The sequence below is a fragment of the Leucoraja erinacea genome, chromosome 2 (assembly GCF_028641065.1).
Source record: "Leucoraja erinacea ecotype New England chromosome 2, Leri_hhj_1, whole genome shotgun sequence".
Classification (NCBI taxonomy): Eukaryota; Metazoa; Chordata; class Chondrichthyes; order Rajiformes; family Rajidae; genus Leucoraja; species Leucoraja erinaceus.
In genome coordinates, this window is record NC_073378.1 from 58,914,717 (window position 1) to 58,938,095 (window position 23,379).

At 42.9% G+C, this 23,379-nt stretch overlaps 1 protein-coding gene across 6 annotated transcripts in view; it reads right to left on the reverse strand.

Annotated features, from left to right (window-relative positions):
* Positions 1–23,379, reverse strand: part of LOC129710317 (tensin-3-like) — a 484,648-nt gene that overhangs the window by 184,860 nt on the left and 276,409 nt on the right. For all 6 annotated transcript variants that reach the window (XM_055657243.1, XM_055657253.1, XM_055657263.1 and 3 more), the window contains one exon: positions 10,996–11,037. In XM_055657243.1, the coding sequence (XP_055513218.1) occupies positions 10,996–11,037 (42 nt within the window). The remainder of the gene's footprint in view (positions 1–10,995; positions 11,038–23,379) is intronic.

Consider the following 23,379-nt stretch of genomic DNA (forward strand, 5'->3'; position numbering starts at 1 on the left):
TATGCTTTATCTGATGGGATAAATTACAGACTTGATTTTTTTAATCTCAAAATTTTGTAACATTGCTACCTGATGCGGAGGGCTCGACCGCCGGCTGCATGGAGCCAAGACCGCCCCGACAACGGAATGTTTAAGTGCCGCGACTGCGGGAGAACAAAGAAGTGAAGACGATTGAACATTTTTTGCCTTCCATCACAGTGAGGAATGTGGGGGAGTCGCTGTGGTGGATGTTCATGTTAAAAATGTATTTGGGTGTCTTGTTGCTCTTTATTGGTATGACTGTATGGCAAATCAAATTCCTCATATGTTGCAAAACATACTTGGCTAATAAAGTACAATTATGATGTTTATGATTATGATTATGATACATTCTCCCTTGACTGCATGGGTTTTCTCCGGGTGCTCTGGTTTCCTCCCACATTCCAAAGATGTGCAGGTTTGTAGGTGAATTGGCTTCTGTAAGTTGTCCCTATTATGTGGGATAGAACTAGTGTATGGATGGACATTGATCAGCATGGATTCGATGGGCTGAAGGACCTGTTTACACGCTGAATCTCTAAACTAAACCAAACTAATGAAAGACCCCATAATGACTACTTGGTAACTACTCACCATTTCTTCAAATTGCCTGCAGAATTAATCCTCAGTTTGTCTAAGTTGTATGGCATAGAAGCAGACTGTTTCCAGCCAGACAGAATCTGTCTGAGCACTGCCATCAATAAAAATGTTCCTTTCCTTGGATGAAGTCATGTCTGCATTCAATAGGGCCAACTCGCCCCATTTTCCACTTTCCTCTGAAATGTTTATAGGTGAGAATACATAGTTCTAGTCTAACTGATGCCAAGTTTCTATTAAGGTGATTGCCTTTCCATTCTACATGAAAGAAACTACTTTTGTTTTATGTTTTGAAGTTTTACAAAGTCACAAAGGAACATTATCACCCTGAGCACCGGCACACCAAAGGGCTGTGTACTAAGCCCCATGCTCTACTCCCTCTTCACACACGACTGCGTTCCTGCATTCGACACCAACACCATCGTCAAGTTTGCAGACGGCACAACAGTGATTGGGCTGATCACCAATAGTGATGAAACAAAATACAGAGCGGAGGTGCAGAACTGGTGCGCACGTAACAACTTGTCACTAAACACCTCCAAGACCAAGGAGCTGATTATTGACTTCAGGAGGTCACATAATGTAGAATACGCCCCAATCTCCATCTACGGGGACAGTGTGGAGAGTGTCCAGCTTTAAGTTTCTGGGCACTCACATTTCAGAGGATCTCACATGGTCCACCAACACCGCTGCGCTGGTCAAAAAAGACCAATCTTCCTGTAATCTTCCTGAGAACATTAAAAAAGACTGGTCTGCCCCAACAGCTGCTGTCAATCTTCTACCGCTGCACCACAGCGAGCATATTAACGTATGGCATCTCTGTGTGGTATCTCAGCTGCACGGAGGCGGAGAGGAGAGTTCTTCAGCGCGTCGTCTACAGAGCGCAGAAGATCATTGGGACACAGCTACCAGCCTTGGAGGGCATCTACCACACACGGTGCCATCAGCCACCATATAGACTCCCCACACCCTTGTAATGGACTGTTTGAACTACTTCCCTCCGGACAGACGTTACAAGGCCTTCTACTCCCGCACCTCCAGACTCGGGATCAGCTTCATTTCCAGAGCTATAGCAGCTCTGAACCGGCCCTGCTGAGTGCCCCCCCCCCATGGACTGTCTCCCTCGGATGGTCACGTCGCACAGACACATCTGCACTTTAGTCTGTTTGAACTGTTTTACTGTTGTAATGTTCTTTTTACAAACCATGTTCTCGGGGTATCTAAATCTAAATTTTATTAGTTATTTAAGTTATGACATCGGATGGAAGCTGCAAACCCAAATCTCGTTGCACTTATGAGCAATGACAATAAAAGATATTATTATTATTATTATTATTATTAATCAAATCCTGATCTGTAATGACATATTTGCTTAATTTTCTTACTCTCATCTTTTCTTTCCGCATCGATGTTTTAACTTCTTTTCTATCTATCAGTATTTTTCTCCAAAACCCTACAATTTGTTATTAAGCTATTTGGCTGCTTGTGCTCATGACAAAAATAAGCAAGCGAAGCTTTGATGCATTTGATTCAACTTTCATTACTCTATCGTGTGCAAAACACAAATAGCTGGAGTAACTCAGCAGGTCAGGTTACATCTGCGAATGGAATGGAGAGGTGACATTTTGACTTGGAATTCTTCTTCTGGCTGATTGTAGTATGGGGGAGAAAGCTGGAAAAGCGAGGGCCAAACCCTGACGAGCGATAGGTGGATATGGGCAATTTTTTTGTCAACATTGAAAATGCTTGTCATGAACTCACGTAGTCTTAGAAATCATTTTTTTATTGTGAAGTGCAGGAATGGTTATAAAAAACCCCTTAATTGACCGAAGTTAATTAAATTGCATTGTGATTTTAAGCTGCATGCTTCAGTTTATTAACTACAATAGACTACATTTCTGAATAGGAATGCTCTTTGATGAAAAAGAATGAAAGGAGACTTAGCATTTAGCTGGGAAACCCACATAGCTTCCAAATGGGTATTGTAAGTTTGTACAAGAGGGGCAAGTATGAATGGCGTTTAATAGTTGTTGCATCCTCAGGAACTGTTTCCCTGCTGTCCGATTCCATGATGTGATCAGGTGTGTCATGCCCCTTTAAGGGTTCCATGAACTCCCATAAAGATGGGCCAATGAGGACATGGATAAACTGCTGGCAATGCAGATTGTGAAATATATGACAAACATTGCCTTCTGATATTCAATCACAATCATAATCCTCACTCCTCAGAGCACATGTGAGTACAAGTTGCCCACTTAATGTTATGGTGGGTGTAATTGCTGAAAGGAAGCCAGAATCGTCTCCCCAGTGATGTACTGCAGAAGCTTATCCAGTACTGCACAAACCAGCAGTCTCTAGTAACCCAATGTTTCAGAGAAAGTGACATAAAGTGCTGGAGTAACTCTGCAGGTCAGGCAGCATCTCTGGAGAACATGCATAGGTGTCATAGAAACATAGAGTCTTTTCGGGTCAGGTCCCTACTTCAGAACAGACCAGACTCGCCACCGATCCATGTTCTCCAGAGATGCTGCTTGACCCGCTGAGTTACTCAAGGATGTTGTACCCTTTTGTGTAAACGAGCATCTGCAGTTCCTTGTTATTACCTTCAGAGGAAGTGTCCAAGGCAACATTGGAGCAGAATTGAGGGTGTGTCTGGGTATTCCCAGTATTGCACATTGTTTATATATTTTTTTGTACCTGCTGGGTAATGCTGAATATTGCCAGTTACCAAGTCATTGATGATTTCCAGTAGAATATATTATTTAATTTTCTTTATTCTTCGGCATTATTGATTATGTGAAAACATGCTCAGTTTTTTATCAAACAGGCACATTTGACCTACTTGCACACTCTCTTCCTCTAGGATACTGGAAAGTAAATATTTTTGTTCTTCAACTACATGTGACAATTATCATGTATGGTTAAAAAATGACACAACATGCTGGAGTATCTCAGTTCGGGCAACATCTCTGGAGAACATGGATAGGTGACATTTTGAGTCAGGACCCTTCTTCAGCCTCAGATCTGGATGAGTCTGAAGAAGGGTCCGTACCTGAAACTTCACCAATCCATGTTCTCCCGAGATACTGCCTGACCCGCTGAGTTATTCCAGCACGCTTTGTATTTTTTTAGTAAACTAGCATCTGCAGTTAAACTTATTTTAAAATGGAACTTGAAAACAAAATAGTACATATGCCAAAAATCCAAAATAAAAACAGAAAAGGCTGAAGATGGTCAACAAGTGAGTAGCACTCATGAGGAAATAAACTGCGTTATTAATTCATGTCAATGAGCTTTCATCAGAATTGATATCAAGGTCAGCAAGAAGTGGCCAGATATTCAGTTGTTAAAAAAATAATTTCCCCTTGTAAAACAATAAAACAAAATCCTTTCTTATGAAAATAAGATTAATTGAGAAACACATAAAACAAAAGGTCTGATTAGCAATAGGCAATGTTAATGAGAGGTAATCACAAATTTTACTTCGGAGTCACGTGAGTGATTCCGTGAAGCCCGTCCCAGGACGCGTAGCGGCATTACGTTTTCGGCATGCAAAGCGGCAGCCGGGAGTCAGGGCTCCCGAAGAAAACGAGAGAGAATCTAAGTTTAGGTAAGTACTTACCTTTTCCTTTTACAGCCCCTTTGCGTCTGCTTGTTTTTTCCCGCAGGGACGTGCAAGCGGCCCCCTTGGACTCTGGCAGGAGTTTCCCGTTCGAGGGAGGGGAGGAAAGACGCTACCAGGGAGACAGAGCGCCGGCGGACCATGAATGGGACCTGTGCCGGTGCCGAGAAAATCTCCCCAGGGGCTACAGCTGACAGCTGGAAGACGGCGCTAGCGCTCTGTTGGGGGTTCCCCTTAGTCCTCGCTCGCTCTCCACGCACTGTCCAGGGGAGGCAGGCAGGCAGGCGGGCGGGAGGAGGCTTCCGACATTTACGGAGCCGTTAGGGGAACCCACTGTGCAGAGCTGGCGTGGAGTACGCTGCAGCCCGAGTGCAGGTGAGCAGCAGCCCGAGTACAGGGAGAGCGAGGTCCGCTAATCAGCGGCCCGCTCCCGACTCTGCACCAAGCCCGCCAGCATCAGCTGGGGGCTGAGGGGGGAAATATGCTGCACCTGCCCGCTCAAGAGAGAGTCAGGGCAGCAACAGGCGGTAGGACCGCTTAGCGGGCGGTCCGCAAACCCGACATCGGGACCGAGCCAGCCCGCTAGCCCTGACCACGTCAACGGCAAAAGGGAGCGGGCTGGATGTGTGGAAAACCCGGCAGTGGAACGACATCGGACTGGGAAGTCTCTCCACCCAGGAGGGGGAGAGACAGCTGCCTGAGCTGCAGGAACGACTCTTGGGCATTGGAAAGGTGAGTTTGCAGTTGTGTTTTATTACAGAGTTCAGGAACACAACGCAGAACTCGCAAAGAGGAACTGCCCCGCTCCAACTCTACCAGCGGGGCAGCAACCAGCGGCGGCGTCGCTCGTAGAGCGGTTTTCGCTATCCCTGAGACCGAGCCAAGCCAGTCTCGCCAGAGCCTACACGGCGGACTGGGAAAGGGGCTAGGAAGCCAAACGGCCGGTCGTCTCCGATTCGTCGGATGGAGGGGAAATGTCCACCCCAAAGCGGGGGAGAGACAGCCGCCTAAGCTGCATCCAGCAGCTATTGGAGGGGATGGTCTACCAAGAGCAGCAGCGCTCTCGGACAGACAGGACAGGCATGGTGCTGAGTCCGGCACCTCCCTTTGCGACCTCGGACCAGGAATGGGAGGTTAGCATCGGTGACCAGGGGCAGGCTGGTCTGAGTATGGGGCAGGCGGAAGGAGCCGAAAGAGAGCAGGGTGTGCAGGAAGAGCTGCTGGGGGTCGTAAGCTGATTCGTCGCTACCCCACGGGTTGGAGCAACACTGGAGCCAAGGATGGCTGCCAGCATAAACCATCTCTCCAACAAACCACTGCAGGAGAAGGTGCTCGCCCAAGTGCTTGAGGAGCACACAGCCCCGGATAATTGTGAGGCTCTCAAGGTCAAGAGCCTCAATCCTCAAATATGGGGCAACGTGGGGCGACCGATTCGGACACAGGAGGTCAAACTCCAGCGCATTCTTCGCCTCCTCACGGCGGCTATAACAGCCTATGCGCGGGGTGTCGAGACCGTAGATGACATCTCACCAACAGGATGTCCTGGCACTCATGTGCACGACACAATATGAGCTGAATAACCTGAGAAGAGACAACATCAGGCCGGCCCTCAATCCTAAATTTGCAGGATTATGCAAAACTCCATCAGTAGAGACCGACTCATTTTTTATTTGGGAAGGACTTGAACAAACAGCTCAAAGAGATGGAGGAGGCGTCTAAGACCTTTAGCCTCATGAGGGCACCACCAGCAGCGAACATACCAAAGCTCTTCATTCCACCCAGGCGGCAGCACACCACTGTATCTACCAGTCGGCGTCCCGAATATGCGACTGGTCAAAGCTTGGGGCCGCACTATCCCCAGAAACCTTTTTAGGTCAGGGCCTGCAGCGGACCCCCTGGAAAATGCGCCTCCCCCCAACATCGCCAGCACATCGACAGGGAAGAACACTCAAAAAGAAAAAAACACAACCCCGCCAATAACCATGGAGGTAGGTGGGTCTGGTTCCTACCAGCAAATAGAGCGCTTTCTTGGACTATCTTGGCTTTCATATTAATTCAGTCCACGTAACTTTAATGTTGCCAAGAGACAACATAGTTGAATTGGCACAAACAAAGAACAAATTAATGGTCAAACTACCAACTACTCGACAAATAACAGAGTAATTGGGGGAAAATGGTACCATTTTCTGTCTACATGATTCAGATGTTAGTATCAAAATCAACATATAGGTTGTCATTGAGCATCTCATGAAGTTACCCACTGAAATAATATCAGAAAGACAGTGGTGGGGTTACCACTTATACTGGGGCTCGGGTGAAAACTATGAGTTTAAGCACTTGCATGTATGGGTATAAATAAGACTACACTATGGAGGTGGCCTATATTAACCATATGGCAGCATAAAGTCGGTATCATATGACAAGTTGGTCAAAACAATTTGGCAATGGTATATCCATAGAGGTATTGGACTATCAACAACTTACCTGCCTGGTAAGCAAAATAAGGTGACAGACACCAGGTCACATAAAAGTAAGGACAACATCAATTAGATGTTTTCATATAAAGTTTAACAAAACTATCAAGCTATATGATGCAACAGATATTAATGCATTTTCATTGTCGCTGTACTGTACACTGACAATGATAATTAAAATGGAATGTGAAACTGATATTGATTATTTGCATTAACGCTATATCACCAGGTGTTTGGGGATGTCCTATGTATGTCGCGGGGGGAAACCAGACCCTGGGCCAGTGGAATCCTCATTAAAACATTTCTCTGGGACAGATAGTTCCAGCAGAAAGATCGTCAGCTATATATATTAACTTTTCTGGCCTATAGGTCATGTTGTCATTCAAGAATGTATTTATAATATTGATAGACAAATGCGTTCACGCAGCATTGGTGAAATTAATTTTATGTATTTTTCCGTTCTGCCTCACCAATCGAGAACAACGCACAGTACAAAAGGTTTCTGCTTCAGGTATTTGATAGTACCTGACGGACTTACGCAGACCTTGTTTCACTTCACGCCATGATATGGTTGTTGGAACTTGGATGGTGTTTTTCCAGTACCCAGAATTATTAATATCGGAGCCGGGCACAAATCTACTGTGCCATGAGAAATAAGCTCCTGAGCTGCAGATTCTGCGCAAACCTCTGGGACTGGGATTGTTATACTGAATAATCGACACCATGTCAGCATCCTTTTGAACATCCACTGGACTACAACACTTGTCCAGCATCAAGAGAAGTACTGCAAGGATAAAGGGGAAAACCTACTCATCCGAATCAGGTACTACGAACTGGAATTCCTGGAGAACCTTCATCATGATGAAGGATTCGGCTACAGTGCCATCAACACAGCTAGAATTGCCCTGCCTGTTCTTTTTCAAAACAGCTACAGGACAACAGGCCATGGGGTCACTGGCTGGTGGTAATGAAGGGTATTAAAACTCTAAAACCCTAGACAATGTACACCTATATATGGGATGTCACAGTGGTTAACCACACTTCAGGGGATCCCACCAGCCAGAGTCCAAAACCTGAACCTTCTATGCACTAAAACATATGTTAAAGGCACATGGAGCAGCACAGAGGGTCCAGTCACTACTCCTATTTCAACTGGACACCATGCTCACAGCTTCAGACCAGATCTCTATCATTTGTCCAGGGAATGGTCAAACCAGACCAGGAATACTTTATCCAGTCATAAAATCCGGGCTTACCCGCCAGAGAACACGGTAATGTACCAAGACCCTTTTTTACCTTACATAGACACAACCTAATTATGCGAGGGAGATGAAAAGCCTTGTGGGTTGGTTACAAAAAACCTTGTGGTCGGGTAACAAGCCTTTTTTGAAATGGCTCAAGCAGGTTAAAGCTCTTGGGATAAAACTAACATGTCAAAGTTGTCATCCCACAGGAGAAGCTTCCACGTCAACGGCAAAAGAATGGACGTACCTATAAACCACATCCTGGCTCCAGCAGAATAGTGGGGGTAAAACGTTCAGAGAGAAATAATTTATTATAAACTGTTGACAAAACCTGTTTTTCATTTGCAGGAAAGATTCCAATCTGCAAATATTCAGATTAGCCAAAGGGAGCATTAAATTTCTTCAGTGTCTATTGTAAAATACCATTGGGTTTTCTATAACAGAATCATTGGTTGGTTACGATACACACTTCCTCCCTCAAAGACTTCGGCAGTGAGTGTAGTAAAACTGTTACACGGTTTGAAATCACAGAGCTTTGAAATCTTCACGGAATCACTCACGTGACTCCGAAGTAAAATAGTAAGATTAAACGAGAACTTACCAGTTTGAAGTTTGATCTGTATTTTATGAGGAGTTACGATGAGGGATTACGTGCCCTCCGCTCCCACCCTCATTACATGGATCAAACTGATAATGGATGTCTCTTTGTTCTTTACTATGTTACTTCAAATACTTGTGTCTTTCTGTGATTCCACACCGCTGCTTTGAAGTATGCCGCTACGCGTCCTGGGACGGGCTTCACGTAATCCCTCATCGTAACTCCTCATAAAATACAGATCAAACTTCAAACTGGTAAGTTCTCGTTTAATCTTACTATTATATGATGCCGCTACTTAGAATGGTCCTAAATATTTTGCCTGTTTATCATAATTGAAGTGGAGCCATTATGATTAATGCAAATTGCATGGGCAAATAGTTAAAACTATTTGACCACTCATTGTTTAATATGCAGGATCAACAGGGGTGGTGTGATCATTGTGACTGTACAATTGAATCATTTAAATACAATAATAAAATGAAAAATGTTCAGAGTAAAATTAATGTTCTTATTTTTGATAATTGATTAATGACAATAAACTGGTCCTGCATTATAATTATTTTTTCAGTTTGTAATTTAAAACACAGCAAAATGAATCCAATTTGGCCACTGCTTCGGTTCACTAAAAGCATCTTTCAGAGAATAGATTAAAAAAAAATTCAAACCACCAGTACAGGGATCACTTACCCTAAATATTGCACAACTCATACAAAAATTATATATCTACAAGAAAATTCCCTTCTGCAAGTACCTTATGCTCAATTTCAATGCAGATTTTCATTGGGACAATCACAATCAACTCAATATTCAAAATATTCTGTATCTACAGGAAATTCCCTTTAACAAGGCTTCCTCTGCTCAATACCGATATGAGTTTTTGGTTTTTACCATTTTACTATTTACATGTCAGATCCAGAAGTTTTGAAATAATGATCATTTGTTCACAAGAAAATGCATTAAAGTTTGTTTAACATTTCTCAATGTAGGTGCTAAATGCTGGCAGGAAGACCATTTTTTATCACAGATGACCAAACTAAGTTTACAATAATGTATTGCAGCCTAAACTCATTTTCTCTCCCCCTATTTAAATGAAACAAATTAAGATATACTAGACCAAGTGGGACCCGTTGGGTCCCTGTCACACGAGAGGCTTGGTCCCCCAACGCAACCCTTTCCTCCAACACAATATTCGATCACTCACCCATAGCCCCCATGGGAGGCCTGGTCCCCCAAGGCAACCCGTTCCCCAATGCAATATTTCCCACTCACCCATTCCCCCAATGCAACCTGTTCCCCCAACGCAATATTCCACCATTGATCCATTGCCTCCAACTGTGCAGGAGCAGCTCATTTCCAATTATTCACCCTCCCTCATTTTAAACTTTAAAAAGCAATTGCACTAGCTAATGCTGGCAGGACTCAGTGTCCAGGGATTGCAACATTGGAGGGGGCAGGGTTACAATCCCATTGTGACGTCATAGCTGTAACTGCCAGTGTAGATGGAAGAAATATTTCTCAAAGTGGGATTTTGTAAAGTTAAAAATGTGAATAACGTAAAATATAACATCAATCTGAATGAAACTTGATAAAAACACATCACAAGATAATTGTGAATAATTGTCCAAAAATTGTAGCGCTATCATGTACCGTTTTGGCGTAGTTCAGGCCATGACGCACGCACACACATAAGCTCGCAGACAAGATGAGAATTTTAGTAATATATAAATGATTAAGCACATATGATTGGAGCGGATAATGGTGGGGGGGGGGGGGGGGGGGGAGAGGCAGGAATTAAATTAGAGATATTACTTAGAGACAGTATAGAAAACCATACTATTACATCCATACACATGCACAAACATGTTATTGAATATATATCTTTAAAGAATTCAGTTAGTTAACACCTGTATCACCATATTTTTATTCAAATCTCTCATGTTAACTACTTCACACAAACAAGCGTTTTTCTCAATCTAATCGCATCATCTGCAGAAATGTTTGCCTCATAAGGTCCAGGAGCAGCATATTTTTTAATGACAAAAACAATGTAGAGCATGAATGACACTTCCAACAGTGAAATGTCACGTTAAAAGCTAATTAAATCTCTGCTAAACTGTTAAAAATATTGTGAAAAATAAAGCAATTGGTTATACATGAAAGCTCCTTGATAAGAGCAGTTTAAAAAGATTAACATCAAAAGCAATTAAACATTGATTTCTGTTCCACAACTTCCCACCAAGCTCCCACCTAATAAACACAATCTGCACAAAGTCAATGGTCTAAGAAAAAAACCTGTAACAACAAGACGTGAAAATAGTCATAATAATAGAAAAGAAAATATCTTCTCTAGTCTGTTGCTGCTACAATAGAGAAGAGGCATTGGCTTTTGTTCAGACTTGTCACGTTACACGCGAGTTAATATTGAAATTAAACATTACCTACCGGATTGTTTACATGACTTAGAAATGCATCAGAGTTATCGGGCTGTAAGAGAAAGAGAAGGGAGAATGCTGTAATATATTTGTTTCCTAAAATCCAATGTTATCATCCAATTGTGCTTGTCATAATAGGTCACTATTTGCATTGAAACTCTGTTGAGAAAAGCTCTCCAGAGAATCCACCTCATAATTCAGTCAGTTCTTGCAGTAAAATCTTCTCACACAGGCTTACACCGTGGTCATGTGTCACAGATAATGAATACTCCTCACTTAACATGAAATTTTAACCCGACCTGTTCAGAGCAGAGGTAGCTCAAGGACTTTTGTCATCCTATCTCTAAATGTATCCCGAGGCACCAAGCAAAAGTGGAAACACAACAAGGCTTTTTGGTTGATGCACTTTATCTGCGTGACCTGAGAAAGATTCAGAAGTTGCCCCTCCGACCGTTATGACAAGTCTGCAGATTAACTGAACTCGTGAGAATGCTGACCTGAAGCACGCCCGAGACTTGCTTTGAACTTTACCCCACAAAACAGTTTATTTTCAGGTCTCCCTGACTGTGGCTAAGCAAGAAAAATTCTGATTAGTTCCCCTTTCTGCTCCTATCTCCAGCAACGCCCTTCACCAACATCATCTTTGGGTCTTTCCTCACATCATCTGTGGACGGGAACTCCTAAAAATGAAACTAGAGGCTGGGCACTGAATTCTCATATTATAAAAATAAAAATAAATTCCTGCACTTTAGAAGACTTGGCCAATGATTTAAAAAAACATGATAGAAACAATAGGTAGACACAAAAAGCTGGAGTAACTCAACGGGACAGGCAGCATCTCCGGAGAGAAGGAATGGGTGACGTTTCCGGTTGAGAACAACTTTTGGTCAACACAAAGAAGAATGTGATGTTTACAATAAGTTTGCTGGGACATTCTCCCCTCCCCCCTCCAACCTCCTCACACAAAATGTTTCACTGTCCATACGTCTAGAAATGTGGCTTTTCTCATCTTTTTATTGACTATCAAACAGCAGATGGAAAATCTACACATCCAGCTTATGAGGAGTCATCTCCAGGCATCGTGTTCCCTTTACTCCAACACTAACAGCATTAACTCTTGCAGAAAGCACAGACTGCACTTTAACCTTGCCCAAATCACCACTTGATGAAGTGAAGCGAATAAGTAAAAGTAAACTTCACGCTACACATCTCCATGGAAACAAACAGAGCAAAGTGCTTGCCCTCTTCAGGGACAAGGACTTTAACATCCCGTTCATTCCCACATGACTACCAGAAGATTAATAAAATGAGTGGAAAAATGTCTTGGTGATGTCTTTAACATACAAGCAGTGTGTCACAACTGCAGAACAAAAATATGAACAAGGAATATCAAGGATAAAAAGGAAATTTAAATTAAGGATTTAAATTGCTTCAATACGCAGTGTTATGGTATTAAAAGAATGTAACATTCAAATTTTGTATCATATTCTGAGCCTCAGAAACCCCATTACATTTGAGTTTGTGAATCTTTCAGCGCGGCCCGGGGAGAGGGAATGAGCGGCCCAGGGCAGCGGGAGAGGGAGTGCGCGGCCCAGGGCAGCGGGAGAGGGAGTGCGTGGCCCGGGGCAGCGGGAGAGGAGAGGGAGTGTGGGGCCCGGGGCAGCAGGAGGGGGAGTGTGGGGCCCGGGGATAACGCCTAGTGTGTGTGAAGTTGCGGGGAGGTTTACAATGTTTCTTATTTAATGTCCCTTGTCTAGTCTGAAATAAAGTTCATCATTGGATCAGAAGAAATATAATTGTGTGTGTTGTATGATTATATACATTTATATCACATTCATGTATGTGTGTTTATAAACATTTTATTCTTAAACAAGAATTAACAGAATTATGAACTAACAGAATTATGAATCTAAACCTATATCACACACAAAAACATCCCCCGCAATGTCAATTACCCTGCCAGTCGGGTCGGTTCCGGTTACTACAAAATAAACTCAAACACTGCTTGTGAGCCATTTAAAAAGAAATGATTTAAACTATATTAAAAAAGACAATTACCAGAGTCAAATTTTATTCTTGACAAGAAGTATGAACTGATAGAATGATGAATCTAACCCTATATCACACACACACAAACATTGATTACACTGCGAGTCGGGTCGGGTCAGGTAGGTTCCGGTTACTAAAATGGGGAAGGGAAAAATGCCCAGGATCCCCTCCGTAGCCTACTACACGTCAGCCCATTGTATTTAGCAGGAGTAGCCTATCTTGCTCCGCTATAAGATCTTTGCCCATAACCTCTGACACCCATCTTGCCTGGTTCAATAGTCTGGATTCACTAGTGACTCCAGCCACAACACTGATTAAATTTTAGAAACATAGAAAAATAAGTGCAGGATTAGGCCATTTGGCCATATGATCATCTAAAATCAGTACCCCATTCCTGCCGTTTCCCCTTATCCCTTGATTCCTTTAGCCCAAAGAGCTAAATCTAACTCTCAGGAAAACATCTGTGGCAGAGAATTCCACAGATTCACAACTATCTGGGTGAAAAGGTTTATCCTCATCTCAATCCTAAATGGACTACCCCTTATTCTTAAATTGTGACCCCTGGTTCTGGACTCCCAACATCGGGAACATTTTTCCTGCATCTAGCCTGCCCAATCTATTAAGAATTTTATATGTTTCTATGAGATCTCCTCCCATCCTTCTAAATTCCCGTGAATACAAGCCCAGTCGACCCAATCTTTCATCATATGTCAGTCCCACCATTCTGGGAATTAACCTGGTGAACCTACGCTGCACTCCCTCAATGGCAATAATGTCCTTCCTCAAATTAAGAGACCAAAATTGTACACAATACTCCAGGTGCAATCTCACCAGGGCCGTGTACAACTGCAGGAGGACCTCCTTGCTCCAAAACTCAAATCCTCTTGCAATGAAGGCCAACATGTCATTAGCTTTCTTCACTGGCTGCTGTACCTGCATGCTTACTTTCAGTGACTGATGTCCAAGCACATCCATTCTCGCTGCACTTACCCTTTTCCTAATTTGACACCATTCAGATAATAATCTGCCTTCCTATTATTACCATCACATTATACTGCACCTGCCATGCATCTGCCTACTCACTCAATCTACAAGTCACCCTGCAGCCTCATAGCATCCTCCTCGCAGCTCATTCTGCCACACAACTTTGTGTCATCCGCAAACTTGGAGATGTCACATTTAATTCCCTCATCTAAATCGTTAATGTATATTGTAAATAACTGGGGTCCCAGCACCGAGTCTTGCGGCACCCCATTAGTTACTGCCTGCCATTCTGAAAAGGACCTGTTAATTCCTACTCTTTGCTTCCTGTCTACCAACCAGTTCTCTATCCATGCCAATACCCTACACCCAATACCACGTGCTCTAATTTTGCACACTAATCTCTTGTGTGGGACCTTGTTAAAGGCTTTTTGAAAGTCCAGATGAGCTCTCATGTCTCTGATCTCCGCCTTTGACCAAAATGAATTGACTTTCAGATTATGATGAGAAACTCTTGGTCCCTTTTACAGTCATGGTCACAGCCATCATCGAGCCTTCCCCTACAGTATTCCACACATAACAAACTACAGTTTTTCTTTATAAGAAGCATTAAATGTGATTAATCCCAGGAGCTGCTAAACTATCCCAAGTAGATCAGCATTAACATCTGCTTCATTTACTGGCATTCGATTTGGCAGAGACTAAACCAGATGCGGGCCCCTTATTTACTTGAGAGGGAGCCATTTCCTTTTTTAGGCATCAATGTGGGATGTTGGAGGAGTGATAAACCCAGCCCCAAAGACCCGGGTTCAATCCTGACATCAGCTATTGTCTGTGTGAAGTTCGCACATTCTCGTTATGACCATCTGGAATTCTGCCCATATCCCAAAGACGTGCAGGTTTGTAGGTTGTGTTTAAGAAGGAACTGCAGATGCTGGAGAATCAAAGGTACACAAAAAAGCTGGAGAAACTCAGCGGGTGCAGCAGCATCTATGGAGCGAAGGAAATAGGCAACGTTTCGGCCCGAAACGTTGCCTATTTCCTTCGCTCCATAGATGCTGCTGCACCCGCTGAGTTTCTCAAGCTTTTTTGTGTACCTCAGGTTTGTAGGTTAATTGGTCTCTGTAAATTGTCCACTAGAATGGTGAGAAAGCGGGATAACACAGAACTAACGTGAACGGGTGTTCGATGGACAACGTGGACTCGGTGGGCTGAAATGCTGTATCTCTAAAACTAAAAACGAAAAGTCAAACATACAATTACCAGGCAAGGCGCCTCTCAGGCATCTATTAAGGTAGGTATTAACCTCAATACAGCAACACTTTTATTTCCCTTTCTGCACTAATTAGTGCTGTGCAAAACACAATGTGCTGGAGGAACTCAGTGGGTCAGGCAACATCTGTGGAGGGAAAAGAACAGATTCCCACCTCGGGACCCTTCATCAGACTAATAGCAGTAGAAATAAAGCTGGAAAAAAAAGATGGGTGTGGGTAAAGCATGCCAAGTGAATGGCGGACACGGCTAAATTGGGTTTTGATGGGCAGATTATTGGAAATAGTACTGCGTCTTGGGATATGGTTCGATGGATGGCTGACACCTCAGACTCAGCCATGTCATTCATCACAACTAGGAACCAAGCAGACCATGGCTATTCAGTTACAGGTGATGCTGCTGCAATCCTACTTCTACCCTCTTGTTTAATCTTTACACCCTAGCTAATTTACTTAACCTCATGTTAAGAGTTACTCAAGCTAACTGTTATTGCTGACCCATTGGAGATTACCTGAAGAGATGAAAGTTATGTTCCCTTGCTTACAAAGACTATATTGCGTGCATGTAGTGTATTTGAAATAGTAACATTTTCCAAGATGCCTCATAAGAACATGGGCAAACAAAATATACCAAGGATAATCAGGAGAAATCATGACAGATGAAAAGAAGGTGATTTAAAGATCTCAACTATTCAGAGAATACAATCCCAGTGGCTGTGTGAAATCCATTTAGTACTTTGCGAATCCTGCCACATTAGGTAGGTCTATTGTGGATTCTGTATGTTGAATTAGGTGAGCAGTTGTCCACTTCGACATTTGAATGCACGAAAGTTGCTCTGATCTTTCTTGCTCTACGAGACTGAAGCTTACAATTATACAGTCATATATTAAAATATGATCTCTGATGTTCAATCTAGTCTGCCACATAGTCATACCGCCATGAGGGAGGGGGAAGAACAATGGAGGAGCCGGCATGGGGGGACCGTCGTGAGGGGGGGTAGGGGCAGGGCCGTCTTAACGCATGGGCACTCTGGGCAGTTGCCCGGGGCCCCACGAACATAGGGGCTCCATGCTAATCTATGTATTGTAGAGTATTATTGTAGAACATGAAAACGGAGAAGAACATCGCAAGTGCATGACGGCATTTTTGATTCGGCATAAAGCAATTGGTAGTGTAAGGGCCCCAGTGCACTGCTTTGCCCGGGGGCCTATAATGCTGTTAAGACAGCGCTGGGCGGGGGAGAAGAATAATGGACAATGGGGAGGGAGGGAGAACAAAGGACAATGGGGATGCAGCGTGGGGGGAGCCGCTGTGGAGGGGAGGAACAAAAGAAGGTGCCAACGTGCTATGTAATTTTGTCAGCGCCGTAGGTGGTCGCTATTTGTATACATTGGGTATGCAAGCAATGAATTTCACTGTGTCTTGTCACATGTGACAATAAAATATTCCATTCCACACTTCGACATGAGCATTACTTCCTTCCTTCCTGTTTATATGGACATCCAATTTATATTAAAAAAAAGATGACAAGATGACCCCTTCCTAAATTAATCACGTCAGCCTCTTGTTATTCTATTTCCAAAACTGGGTGGTCTGAGCCATCACATTGTGGAGCACTAGGATTATGTTGAATATAGCGTACAGATTTTGAATGTGTAACATTAAAAATAGTTCAAAAATAAAAAGAAAATATTATATTAGGGTTTTAGCCAAAGGCTTCTGAATAGAATATTTTGAAATATTAATTGTGGAATTGGTGGTCAGATTAAAAGTGATAAACACTCAGTATATAGTTTGCAGCTATATTCCAAGCCTAAATTTAGATTCCACAAAGGGAACAAAAAAACAGTAGAAAAAGCACAGTCAAAAAAGCCTCGCAATGTATGCACAACATTGATTTTTGTAGTGTTAAATAGATGAAGGATTGATTATTTCTGGAATGGTGCACAATTACCAACATGTCCAAACCAAATCATGCCACTCTGGAAATTCGATCGGGCACTTCCCATCACAAATCACACTGGCTGCAGAGATGAACTTTTTTTCATCACGATTGCAGAAATTGATACCATTCGCTATAAACATTTATTCAGAACATTGCTTGGAAAATCAGGTCACCTAGTTCTGATGTGTGCCTGTGATCAGTCTCACAACTACTGCAGATAAACAATGCTGTTTTTACAAATGTACAAATGAATGAACCCACCAGAGGTGGTTCCAGCCCAAGGGCATTGACTGTATTTGTTTTATATTATGTAATTTATCTACATTATGCGGCTGTAACCAGGAATGTTTAACATTTATCGGAACAACATCAGCTGTAACCTGGGGACTGGGACCCACAACAGGGGATTCATTTGTGGACTAATAAAGTCAGATGTAACATCTCTGCAGGTGATTTCCAAGAACCATATCCAATTGGGGAGAATAATTCATACATTTCAGATTCTTGCATGGCCAGCAGGAAGCATCGTTCAAAGAGAACATAGATGAAGATACAAGCGACTGCAGAAGATGCAAAGAGAACCTTTGGGCACCATATCTGAAGAAGAATGTGCTGGCGCTGGAGAGGGTCCAGAGGAGGTTTACAAGAATGATCCCAGGAATGAATGGATTCACATAAGATGAGCATTTGATGGCACTGGGCCTGTACTCGCTGGAGTTCAGAAGAATGAGGGGGGACCTCATTGAAACTTACCGAATAGCGAAAGGCTTAGAGATGTTTCCACAAGGACTAGAGGTCATAGCCTCAGAATTAAAGGATGTTACTTTAGGAAGGAGGTAAGAAGGAATTTATTTAGTCAGAGGGTGGCGAATCCTTGGAATTCTTTGCCACAGAAGGCTGTGGAGGCCATGTCAATGGATATTTTTAAGGCAGAGATAGATAGATTCTTGATTAGTATGGATGTCAAGGATTAATAATAATAAAATAATACATAATAATAATAATAATAAATACTTTATTAATCCCCTTATTCAGGGGAAATTCAGATGTCCTTGCAGCACACTAATAAAAATACAACATAGCATTCAAGAAGTTTAACATTAGAACATAAAAACATCAAGGCACAAAGTCCAGTCCCCATCCTCTTGTCTACCCAGAGTCGGGCCTATTGAGGCCTCCACAGTCGCCGTTACGGGGCCCAATGCTCCCGGCCGTTCTCGCCGGGTGATGGTACTCCGGCGTCGGGAGAACCCTCAGCGGCTTGGGGTGCCAGGAACGGCCGACTTCTTACCGGAGACCGCGGTTTCCAAGCCAACAGACCGCACTGGACGGAGCTTCACACTCTGGCGATCTCGGCGAGAGATCCCAGGCTCCAGGATGTAAAGTTCAGCGCCGCAGCTGGCCGCTCCACAGAACCGCGGCTCCACAATGTTTTTATCGGCGGTCCCAGCATACTGGAGCTCCAGCGCGGCGACTCAGGCAAGGCATCGCCCGCTCCACGATAGCACTCCAGCGCTGTGCCGCCGCCAAAGCCGAGGTTCTGGCCAGGTCCCCTCAGGAAACTTCGCTCCAGGACCCGCTGGTAGGCTGCGAGGACAGGTCGAAGGTGCTGCTCGGAGGAAGGCAGCCTCTCCGACCAGGTAGGGACGTGAAAAAGCATTTCCCCCTTCCCCCCCACCACCCCCCACACATAAAAAGATTAGACCCCCCGACTACACACTTTAACGTACTAAAAATCATTTTTAAAAAAGTGAAAAAAACGGACAGCTGCAGGACTGGCAGCCGTACAGGACAGCACCCCCACTCGAAAATGGGGAGAAGGCAGGAGAATGGGGTTCGGAAGGAGAGATAGATCAGCCATGATTGAATGGCGGAGAAGACTTGATGGCCTGCTCCTTTCGCTTATGACCTTATGAGATCCCAACTTATATCGGTTTCCTTTCTCACCGTTCCTGCTCGAGTCATCTTTCCCACCTCACTGTACGGACTCCCTCCCACAGATCACAACCCTCAATTCGTCGATCATCCCAGTCCAAGTGAGCCTGTCACTGCTGGTGGACTCACACATAAATAATCACAGAGAAACCATGTAAAGACCCTTAGAGTCATACGAGCTTTACAGCAAGGAAACAGGCCATTCAGCCCATCTTGAGTTGCTGGCCCTTGATGGCAACAATGAATTTTAAGGTCACTGAGTCTGAATTGTTTGCAATTTATTGTTTGTTTGTTTTTTAAACAGGTAATTTCTTTAAAATTCTCACAATTAAGTATTTGCCCGAATTGACGTAATTCATACCACCCTGATGAAACTTCTATAAGATCTACATTTAGATTTAATGTAGGGTGTAACAACTATAAATTTCAGGCTGTGACTAAAACAGAAAACAGCGCGACCGTATAATAGAAAATCTCTATGTAGTTTACTATACTTTTCCCTGGATGATCAGATATAGGTCAAATTCAAAAACAACCAGCAAAAAAAGAACCCAAGAAAATAATAGCAGCATGAAGCTAAGACTTTCTATAAGTCATATGCTTTAGGATGCAAGTTCTCCAAAACTGAAAGTTATACAAAAACACAGAACAAAGCATCGTGAAAATGTTGCACAAACAAATCTATTTTCAGCTTTGCACCCGCAAGGCTTCAAATACTTCTTAATCAAACTATAGTCATGTACTCAATGATTAATTGAGTACATTTGCCCAAGGTTAAGGTTTCCCACCCCACACAGTACTGATAATGTATCATACAGCTCAATTTCCCTGAAAACAGCTGATTTACTTCACAGTTGGATTTTTCTACACATTCATACTAACCTTACATATGTCAAACATTGCCCTTGTAAATCATACAGCTAATTTCCATTCTTGCAAGACTTCTTCCAACAAAATAAGTTGATGCTAAAGCAGACGAATCACGTCTTACCAATGCCCTTGCTGCATAACCCACAGGGTTCCTCTCTATGCAATTCCTCATTTACACATCTCCTGAAGCCCAACCTACTATGAAACTTTGTTTACGCACTAGGACTGTAACACTTATTTCTTTTAGTTTTGTTTAGAGATTCAGCACGGACACAGGCACTTTGGCCCACGAGTCCTCGCCGACCAGCGAACCCCACACACTAACACTATCCTACGCTCACTAGGGACAATTTGTACAATTATACCAAGCCAATTAACCTACAATTGTGCACGTCTTTGGAATGTGGGAGGAAACCGGAAATCCCTGGGAAAGCTCACGCAGTCACCCAGAGAACATATAAACTCCGTACAGACAGCATCACCCATAGTCAAGATTGAACCCAGGACCCTGGCACTGTAAGGCTGCAACTCTACCACCGCACCTCCCTTTCCTGACGATGGGAGTGCACTTTAATAGAAAGATTAAACGAGAACTTACAGTTTGAAGTTTGATCTTTATTTTATGAAAAGTTGGAATACGTGAAGAGCCCGCCAGTCCGCATGCGCATCAATCTTTAGAGCAGCTGTATGAAACCACAGAATAGTTGCTGACCTAAGCTATAGAAAGATTAACGACCTTATAATTACCGAATGATCTTTATGAGAAGTAGGGTTGGGGGTGGAGGGCACGTATTCCCTCACTTCAACTTCTCATAAAATAAAGATCAAACTTCAAACTGTAAGTTCTCATTTAAACGTTCTATTTTATTTCAAAGTCACGTGAGTGACTACGTGAAGACTTCAAAGCGCTGTGGTTTCATGCAGTAACCCAATCTGTGTGTGAAACACTTAAACAGATAAACCATTAATGGTAGAAAAACATGGGTTATTATTCCAATGATGCTAACTTGCATACATGACCATTGTTATTATCCGGACCATAGTCCCAATTGACTTTGAGCTAGACAATAACTCATGCAACACTGCAGAATTCTATCTGCAAATTTCCAGACATATTCAACCAAATTTTATAATTTATTAACATGTACTATATAAGCCTCTTGCTGTATGATGAAAGGGAACTATCCATTCTATTGGCTGCTAATGAGCCATCAGCAATATCTTGAGTATTGAATAACAATAAAGAAACTATCTTTCATCGCATAGGTACTAGCAAGCTCAGTGCACTTGTATACCTAATGATACCCCCAATCTCTGCTCTGGTAGGTATGCTGTCAACTTCAAATGTACGCAATCATACCCATTTTGCTTATGAGATCATTCCCATAACAAGCTACCCTAATGTTAGTTATGACCCAGAGACCGAGCCAGAGATTGAGTGAAGACTGTTCTTTGTGCTGAAATTAGTTGTTGAAAGCATAATCAACTTAAAAATACTGCTCCCATTAGGAATACAGTAGAAGAATATTTCCATAATAATTTGCTGATATACATCACACACTACAATGAGTGTAGGCTTTTAGAGTGGTCATATAAAAGAATATGTGTGTTATGATTGTGTTTATAATTTGTTTGGTTGTTTTTTTGTTTGTCTTTTGCACAAAAGTCCGCGAGCATTGCCACTTTAATTTCACTGCACATCTCGTATGTGTATGTGACAAATAAACTTGACTTGACTTGACTAAAAGACACCCTGCATAACGTTAGTGAACCGCGGGTGAATAACCAATCATTTATTGTCCCACTTATGGTACTATAGAGAATGACAAAGCAGCACAAGCAGTGTCAATTGTGCTATCACATAAACGCTTCTCTAGGCTCAAACTGAAAGCCACACAAACCTCTGTTAATTCCATTTAAAAGTAACTCACATATTTTGTTCACAAACTTCCCATACTATCGTGCTGAGCTATCTGCCCAAGAAGACAGGCTGCCCCAGCCATTGCTTGTGACCGAGTAAAAAGGAATTGCTTCAGCCTCCTTACCATGGCCTGAATGAATAGACAAAATTGGCACTATTAAATTTCATGTTGCCTCATTCTTAATATCGCAAGAGGTATCTACTGATAACCCCCAAGAATTATCAGCTACAAATTTTGCATATTATCTAAAACTCGATGACACAATGCCCTTTGGTCTGAGTAGGGCAGCATTGGCTTCCACCACTGGCTATTTTATCAAAACACCAGATAATCTGTGCCTCATGTGTATAGATATGGCAAAGTATACATCTTCAAGATCGATTCTCTGAATCAGTTAAGTTGCTGAAAGCCAATCCTCCATCTTAAACTGGGTAACTAAACACATGATCAGATTAGCCAAATGCTAACCTGATTCAGCATGCTCCTTGTTTCTGTAATCTTGAGAAGTATCAGAAATATACCCCTCTCATTCTTGGCCAGACCACTCATCTTCGATACTCATCCGAGTGGGAGGAATATTGCAACCCTGAGCCAGGAGTTGCTACTGGCGTATAACTTGAACTGCCTATGCATGCCTCCGTAACACGGAGCATATTATTTAGCACCATCTCCAAAACTCCTTTCATCCGAGTGGGAGGAATATTGTAATGCTGAACCAGGAGTTGCTACAGGCGTATGACTTGAACTGCCTGTGCATGCCTCCGTAGCACGGAGCATATTTCGTGCCACCATCTGATTCATCAGATGTTCCAATCGAGACAAAACGGCCAATCACATCTGTTATAGATGTGGGGACAGAATCCCCTTGACCCAAATCATCCGACAGGACTTGTCTCAAATACTTGGCTTTGACTTTGCCCCGACACGGGGTACCAAGCAGGTCCCTCTAGGAGCTGAATTGGGACTAGCTATGCAGATCGGCGGTATAAATCATTATTTATTATACTTACCAGACAGGTTGCACCTGCTAGTGACTCCGAGTCCTTGCTCCCTTCTGGAGCCTCAAAGGAGTATTCCTGCACAAGGTGTTGCTACCTTGCATTCATACGATTAAAAGAAGCATATCCCCATTAAATCAGAGATTCGACTGCTCTATCGATATCCAAATAGTTGGAGTCTCTTATAAAATGATCTCCAACAGTCCCCTCTACTGAGCGGAAATTACCATGACGCCAACCTGAACCAGGTGTAGCTCCCACAGGTGTCTGCTAGACACAGCTCAAAAAAGGTTTCCTAAGCCAGGTGCTCTGGACTGCAATGGCAAGTCCAATTTCACTACACCATTTGGTGTATGTGATAATAAATGTCCTTTGTAATTATCATTTCTAATTACCAAATATAAACTTTATTGGCATAAGAT